The 8,220-nt window shown below is 37.7% G+C and overlaps 1 protein-coding gene across 1 annotated transcript in view; it reads right to left on the bottom strand.

Annotated features, from left to right (window-relative positions):
- shank1 (SH3 and multiple ankyrin repeat domains 1) overlaps nt 1–8,220 on the bottom strand; it is a 120,058-nt gene that overhangs the window by 31,480 nt on the left and 80,358 nt on the right. Inside the window, exons 14-15 of the mRNA XM_053239232.1 lie at nt 7,727–7,840; nt 7,089–7,164 (exon numbers count right to left, since the gene is read on the bottom strand). Of these exons, the coding sequence (XP_053095207.1) occupies nt 7,089–7,164; nt 7,727–7,840 (190 nt within the window). The remainder of the gene's footprint in view (nt 1–7,088; nt 7,165–7,726; nt 7,841–8,220) is intronic.

The following is an 8,220-nucleotide window of genomic DNA, read 5'->3' as shown; positions in this document are numbered from 1 at the left end:
CTTTTCATACTGGGGGCGGAGCTAAAAATTTTTCCAACCCAAAAATATTTTTAAAGTTCATAACACTGTGTGTCACTTGATAAATTTAAATGAACAAAATCTAATCAAATCTCCTTCACTCATCAGAATTCGTATCAATTCTGCTGCCTGGGAGAAAAACGAAAACGTCAACAAGTTTGTGTGGTGAGTTGCCTTTTAAGGTAAAAAGGGCGGGACTGGACAGTTCTGTTCGTGTTGGCTTGCAGGAAAAAAAAAATCAAAACAGAAGACTGAGATGTATCTGAAAGTGTCAGGATTCATCACTCTGCAATATTGTGATTTTCTCCAGTTTCTGGAAAGCTGTAGGATTATTAGAATATTGCGAACTGCACCTTTAAACCAGCATGTTAATTATACTAATCATTTTTACGTTGAGCTCAGACTTTTTTACGTCCGTGTTTAAAAGGCTCGATTTCTCCACTGCACAGACATTGTGTGGACATTGTTTCTCCGGTGACTTTCAAAGTTTCCCGAATCAAATCCTGAGCTAATGAAGTGCTCATCCAAAACCTGTTGTTTATTTTCCTCCATGTGTCTCTCCGCCCCATCTGCTTTCTCTTCCTGCCGTCTGTCCACCTGACCTTTCCTCTTCCTCCTCCTCCTCTTCCTCCTCCTCCTCGTTCCCTTTCGTCCTTTAAACTTTCTCTTTACAGAGTTATTTTAATGACCTGATGTGCACACCACCACCCCCTGACGCCCACGTTACACTCGCAACTTGCATCTGAACTCCACATTTCTTCTACGCCACACACACACACACACACACACACACACACACACACACACACAGATCCCTCCCCCTACCAGCACAACCTGCGACGTCCGTAAACAAAGCAGAAGGCATGAATGAAAATGGATCGACAGGAAACAGGTAGACGTAACCACCCTCAAAGGAACGACAGGAACGGAGACGGAGATGGATGAGCAGCACAGGGAAAGAGAGAGAGAGAGAGAGAGAGAGAGAGAGAAAGAGAGAGAGAGAGAGGAGGACGTAGAGCTGGAGAAGAGCAGGACTCACATCATCTCCGTCAGCGCTGCTTTCCTAACGTGGCGATGTTGTTCTTCTTGCTTGATCCCTCTCTCTATTCCTACCTCCCGCCCTCCCTCCTTCCCTTCCTCCTTTGCTTTCTCCCTCTCCTTCACTCTCACTCGCTATCACATCATCGTCTTGAACATCCACTGACGAACACTCGCTTTTTTCTGTTTCTGCTCAATACATCACATCATAGCGAGTTCACAGCACATGCAAAACAATGAGAAAGAGGGAGAGAGAGAGAGAACTAAGGGAGGGTGGATTAGTGGCAGAAGGTGTATGTGCATGTTTAGAATGTGTGTGTCCATGCTTGCATCAGTGCCAGAGTGTGTCCATGCATATGGCATGCAGGCCTGCTCGCCCTGCTGCGTGTGCTGATCTTTATGCAACTCTCCGATAGGCTTTACACCACAGCGCTGCTGAATTCTCCATTCCGATTGGTCACAAGGTGTTGATTAGTTCTCTAAAACAGCAGCTCTGACAGTAGTGCAGCTGCAAATCGCAGGTTAGTATTAATGCGCTGGTTCTAATACGTTATCGTTTCTATGGTAACAGCTCATTCACAGGGACTTGTACGGCGGACGCTTCACATTAACAGACTAGAAAACGTGTGTAATTGTAATTGAGTCATTTCCTCAGTCACAGTAACATCAGTATTAGTATTATTAGTATCAGTCTTTGTAGGTGAAGTAGTCTTTAGTCTTTTGATTAAATTTGGTTGTATTGTATTAATAAACTATTAATAGCATAGAGTAGTTACAGTATTTTAGTATAGTAATAGTATTGTTAATAATATTATTAATGTAAGTATTACTCTGTAAGTAGTAGTACTCTGATTAGGACTATTATTAATAGAGAAAGCAGTATTATTATTATTATTATTATTATTATTAATATTATTATTATTAGTGGTAGCAGTAGTAATCATACTAGTAGTAGTCACAGTAGTAGTACTAGTAGTTGTAGTAGCATCAGTATTAGTATTATTAGTACCAGTAATTGCAGTTGAATAGTATTGTTATTGTTAATATTACTGCTATTATAAGTGGTAGTATTGCTCTGAGCAGTATCCTTAGTAATAGGGATATTATTATTATTGTCATTATTATTATCATTATTGGTGGTAGTAGTAGTAGTAGGATCAGTATTATTAATATCAGTACTGGTACCTAAAGTAGCAGTAGACTACTGTTTTTTTAGTAGTAGTAATTAGTATTAATAGCATACGTATTTGTAGCTGAGTATTGTTCTTTTGATGATTAGTAGTAGTAGTGTTGTATTATTATAGTATTAATAGTATAGTAATTAGTATTAATAGCATACGTATTTGTAGCTGAGTATTGTTCTTTTGATGATTAGTAGTAGTGTTGTATGATTATAGTATTAATAGTATAGTAATTAGTATTAATAGCATACGTATTTGTAGCTGAGTATTGTTCTTTGGATGATTAGTAGTAGTGTTGTATGATTATAGTATTAATAGTATAGTAATTAGTATTAATAGAATACGTATTTGTAGCTGAGTATTGTTCTTTGGATGATTAGTAGTAGTGTTGTATTATAGTATTAATAGTATAGTAATTAGTATTAATAGAATACGTATTTGTAGCTGAGTATTGTTCTTTGGATGATTAGTAGTAGTAGTAGTGTTGTATTATTATAGTATTAATAGTATAGTAATTAGTATGTTGTTGTTCCTCTTTCAGCTGCTCCACAGCAGATCGTTGGTCTGTGTGTTTGATGTGGCACAGTTTTTATGCCGGATGCCCTTCCTGACGCAACCCTCCCCAATTTTATCCCGGCTTGGGACCAGCACTGAGAGCGCACTGTTGCGCGCATCCGCAGTGGCTGGGGTCGGATCCCTGTCCAGGAATCGAACCCGGGCTGCAGCGGTGAGAGCACTGTGGTCTAACCACTAGTCCTCCAGGGACCCAGTAATTAGTATCAGTATATTAGTATAGTGATAGTATCATTGATATTACTGTTAGTAGTAGTTGTAGTAGTAGTCGTCGTCATAGTAACATTAGGATTAAGATAAGAATTTGGAGTTGAAAGTGTTGGACTTTGATTACTATTACTAATACTAATTCATATACTATTCATTCTATATTATGGGTATTAATAATAGTATTGTAATAGTATTGTAGCCAACTAAAGACCAACACTCGAGTGACAGGAATAGTATTAGTATCGGTTGTAGGAAGTGTAATTAAATAAGGAGCAGTATTAGTCACAGTAGAGCATTAGGATACACATTTATGTAATGTATGGCATTTAGCAGATGCCCTTCTCCAGAGCGACTTACAGAAGTCAAAGGACATTACACTACACATTTATCTCATTTTTTAAGGGTTAAGGGCTCAGCAGGAGCAGCTTGCTGTGCTGGGATTTGAACTCACGGCCTTCCAATATGTAGTCCAATGCCTAACTATCAGCTAGGAGCTATCACAGCTATTAATTCTCTTATTAGTAGAGTATCAAGAGTATAGTTATTAGTATTAGTGCATTAGTATGATAATAGTATTGTTGATATTACTGTTAGAAATAGTAGCATTATTAGTAGTAGTAATAGTAGGAGTATCAATAATATTATTAGTATCAGTACTAGTAGCTGAAGTAACAATAGACTATTAGTCTTTTGACGATGATGATGATGATGATGATGATGAAGGATTATTATTATTATTATTGTTATTATTATTATTATTATTATTATCATTATTATTATTATTAGCAGTAGTAGTAGTAGTAGTGGTAGCATCCTCATTAGTATCCTGATCAGTATTTTTAGTAATACAGATAGCATGATTGTAGTAGGAGTAATAGGAGTAGTATTAGAATTTTTAGTATTAGGATTAGTACTTTTAGGTGAAGTAGCATCAGTATTGCTCGTTTGATGATTATTATAAGTAGTATCGTATTAGTATAATCATAATAGGATAGTAACTGGTGTAAGAATATTAGTATAGCAATAGTATTATTGATATTACAATTAGTAATAGTGTCATTATTAGTATTATTATTATTATTAATAGTAGTAGTAGTTGTAGCAGTAGAAACAGTAGTTGTGGTGGTAGGGGTAGTATTGTTGTTGTAGTACTATTAATGGTACTAATTATTATTATTATTATTATTAATAATAATAATAATAATAATAGGAGGTAATGTAGTAGGACTATTGTTGTTTTGTTTATTATTGTGGTTGTTCTTATTATTATCATTGTTGTGATTTATTTATTATCAGTAGTAATATTCATATCACTTCCTGTCTCTCATTCTCACACCATACTTTTCCCTACTTCTGTCTGACTCCACCCTCTAATTTCATCTTTATCCATCTACAGCGCTCTCTTCTTTCCTCTCGGTCTGTCCCTCTCTCCACCCTTCCTCTCGAGTGCCCTTGATCATCTGACCTCCAGATGGAGAGCCGGTGGGGGAGACCAGGCGAGAGAGAGAAAATTAAAAAAGTACAGGGGGTGAGGAAAGTGAGAGGAACAACCAGAGCGAGCGAGGGGCAGAGAGATGGAGGGAGAGAGAGCGCGATGAGATGGGAGGAGCAATAAAGCCAAAAATAGGGAAAAGATAATGGGAAAAATTGTAAAAATAGAAAATAGGGAAGTGTGTGTGTGTGTGTGTGTGTGTGTGTGTGTGAGATGACATTGAAGAACTGGGGTACTCTAGTTAACTTTGTGTCTCTCACTTAAAAAAACAAGGCCTAGTGATCAAAAATGATGTTACAAAGCTTTTGATAATTTTCTGGGGAAAAAATGGAAATACTTAGTGATATTTACCAACTTCTGTTAAATCAGTAACCGGAAGAAATGCAGGTTCTTGCCTTTGTTTCATATTCTGGATCTGTACATATCTCCATTTAAAAATGTTTTCAGGTCCTAGGTTTCATGCTGTTTATAGTCAGTGATGTCATTTGTGTAGTATTTCCACTCTGTGGTGTGTATAATATCGATGTGTCCCACCTGCCCGAGCTTTTCCTCCAACCCAGCGTGCCTGAAGCAGGAAGTCAAGTTTGATGTTACAACACGCATTTGCAACGATTTCCCTGCAGTCAGGAGAACAACGAGCGGGTAATGCAGGCCGAGACGCTGAGTCGTGTCCTGATTAAGAATCTTCTCAGCTTTGCAAAACGATTAAAGGCAGTGATGTGTTACATACAGATAAGCTTCACAACATCTATTTATTCATATTTGTTTGTTTATTCTTGAAATTGTGGTGGGAAATAATGAAAATGGACCTTTTTAATTGAAAATATTTTCTGAGGAAACTGTTATTGTTTGCTGTCACGTGGTGTTTTGTGATCAAGATAACAACTTCTTAAGCATGTCACATGGAGGATGGCTATAATAAGATGGCTACTTGCTAATAAAGGCGAAAATTGATGTTAGTATTGTATTAGAGTAAATGATTGAACATGGGACTTTATTGTTTAACAGATTTATAGATGAACTCGTTTACGCACCTATAGAAGTATTAGACGTAATCAACACTGAAGAGCGCGGTGTTAAACCTGTTCTAATATTGCTCCCATAACTAAAATTAGATGATGAACAATCCACGAACGTCAGCTTTAATTCACTGTAAGCAACTTTAACAAAATAGCTAACATATGTAACAGATTTTTTAAAATTAATAAACCAAGAGGTCTTTTTCATACCTACTGCTATCAGCCTGTCCACCTGATAACTAAATATTTAGGATGCAGTATTTATTTAATTATTTTACTTGTCTCTGTCTTGTCTTGTCTCATCTCATCTCGTTACTTTATTAAGATCACGCTCCACTTTTAAGTGACATTTATTACATGTTAAGGATCATTTTCCCACTTTATTGCCTACGTATTTCATTTTCTTCCTTTTTTTGATTTTTTAAATTTATTTATTTACTTACTTTACACACTGTCTAATAGCATATGTATAATGTTAGCAACTGCATAAACCGTCTGCATAAACTTTCAATCTTTTAGTAATGTTTGTGTAAGCCAAACCAAACTAAAATGTTCTCCTGGATTTACAAAAGTTTCAGAAATGCTGATTTTCTTCATACTTGCGTGTGTATGCTCATCAGCCGTAAAGCGCAAAGCGTGTTCCTGACATGGCTCGTTTGCATTTAGTGACGCCCACAAAACTCCATAAAAGGTAAAGTGCACAGACAGCTGGGAACACGAAATGAACGATCAGGGTAAAGGCTCTGGAAACATGCTGTAAACATAATAAAATAAGCCATTAAACAATTTCCACCATATATTCCAGATATAAAAGTGCAGTAGTCCATGCAGATTATATGATCTGAAGTCGATCAAGTCCAGGTTTACATTAGTTAGTCTTCTTGTGAGTAAATTTACACACATTCAGAAGCATGAGTAGGATAAGAACATTTTACTGAATTTACAGGATTTTCATGAACACCAAACGTCTGCTGTAAATGCTCGTACAGATGATTTACGGATAAATCTATTCATATCCAGCTTGACGAATGAGGCACATTGTTTGTTAATTGATCTGAGGCTGAAGCAATTTGTAATATTTACAATTATAGTTCAGGAAGTTACCAGTTCTCATTCCAAAGGTTAATTTTTATCTTTAAATAAGAACTTGACATTCAGTGGATTGTTGCACTTTACAGTAAATTTGTTCAATTCAAGTAATTAATTCAGCTCACTCTGACCAAAAAATGATACAAAGTGAATAATTAGCAGACTTAAAACACATCCCTGAGGTACACCTACGCCCAGCACTTACGAGATCGGATTCATTCACTACGATCCGATCAGAGCCAAGGACTTTTATATGAATGTTCATGGATGTCAAAGTCACATGATCACATGATCACATGATCTGTGCATCCTGTGAAGCTCATTAAACAACAACAAATGGTTCTAACATAAAAAGCATTGCTGAGTTTATATGTAACGATGAACATTTTATGCCAAAATTAGTACTGTGCGTGTGTGTGTGTGTGTGTGTGTGTGTGTGTGTGTGTGTGTGTAGCAATCGGGCCTTACCTGGGTGCATCAAAGCTGTCGTATGATCCCACAGTATAATGACGGAAAAGTCTCTTGGTCTTCTCGCTACGGCTGTCTGCAACACACACACACAGCGGCACCCACATGATTACGGGTCAGAATGTGTGTGTGTGTGTGTCTGAACAAGGTCTGAAGTTTCTCTCTCTTCTGCCTGAGTTTACTCAGTGTGAAGTAGCACTTCCAGAGCAGTGTGAGGGCGTTACCGCTGTTCACTAGCATTACACTGTGGTCAATTACAAGGAGCCCTTACTCACTTCTCCCACAAGTATAGGGAACCAAATTCACAATCACACAACACTGTTTGTTTATCATTCTGTTGCAATAGAGTTAAAAGCATCCCACTATTATCAGTCCACTGAAGATGTGTGCCAAATCACACACACACACACACACACTCCCCTATTAACTATATAGGCCACCATCTTCAGGACATTTATGGATGTGTCTCAGATCACATACTTGACTTATGCACTATATAAGACATATAAACACCATCATAGTCATTTCACTATCATCAGGACAAAAAGGACGTGTCTCTGTTAAAACCCTTAATAAATATAACTGTTAGGGAATAATGTGTGTGTGTGTGTGTGTGTGTGTGTGTGTGTGTTCCTCACCTGTGCGGTGCTCCAGGCTGCGAGCTGCCACCTCCTCCACACAGTCCGAGGGGAACCAACCGGTCCGTCCCCTCACCGTCCCCTCCCAGTATCCACCTTCTCCAACACTCAGTACTGAGAGAAAACACACAGAGAGAAACGTGTGTGTGTGTGTGTGTGTGTGTGAGCAGTGCCAAAATAACAAATACATGAGCATTCACAGAATCATACAAATCCATACATATGTGAACATACATAGGACATAAAGGACACACACATACACACACACACACACACACACAACCTACGTGCAGATCCCAAGCAGGTGTGAGTGCACCTCTGCATCACATGCAAAACGTTTCATACACCTTTCTCTCACATGTGTATACACACACACACACACACACACACACACACACAGACGCATGGCACCAGAATACATACACAGACAACGTTTATCCACACCTGAGGAAACACACAGAGATATACACACATACACATTTAGTGACATTATC

The sequence above is a fragment of the Pangasianodon hypophthalmus genome, chromosome 13 (genome assembly GCF_027358585.1).
Source record: "Pangasianodon hypophthalmus isolate fPanHyp1 chromosome 13, fPanHyp1.pri, whole genome shotgun sequence".
Taxonomy (NCBI): domain Eukaryota; kingdom Metazoa; phylum Chordata; class Actinopteri; order Siluriformes; family Pangasiidae; genus Pangasianodon; species Pangasianodon hypophthalmus.
This window is presented reverse-complemented; position numbering and strand designations above follow the sequence as displayed.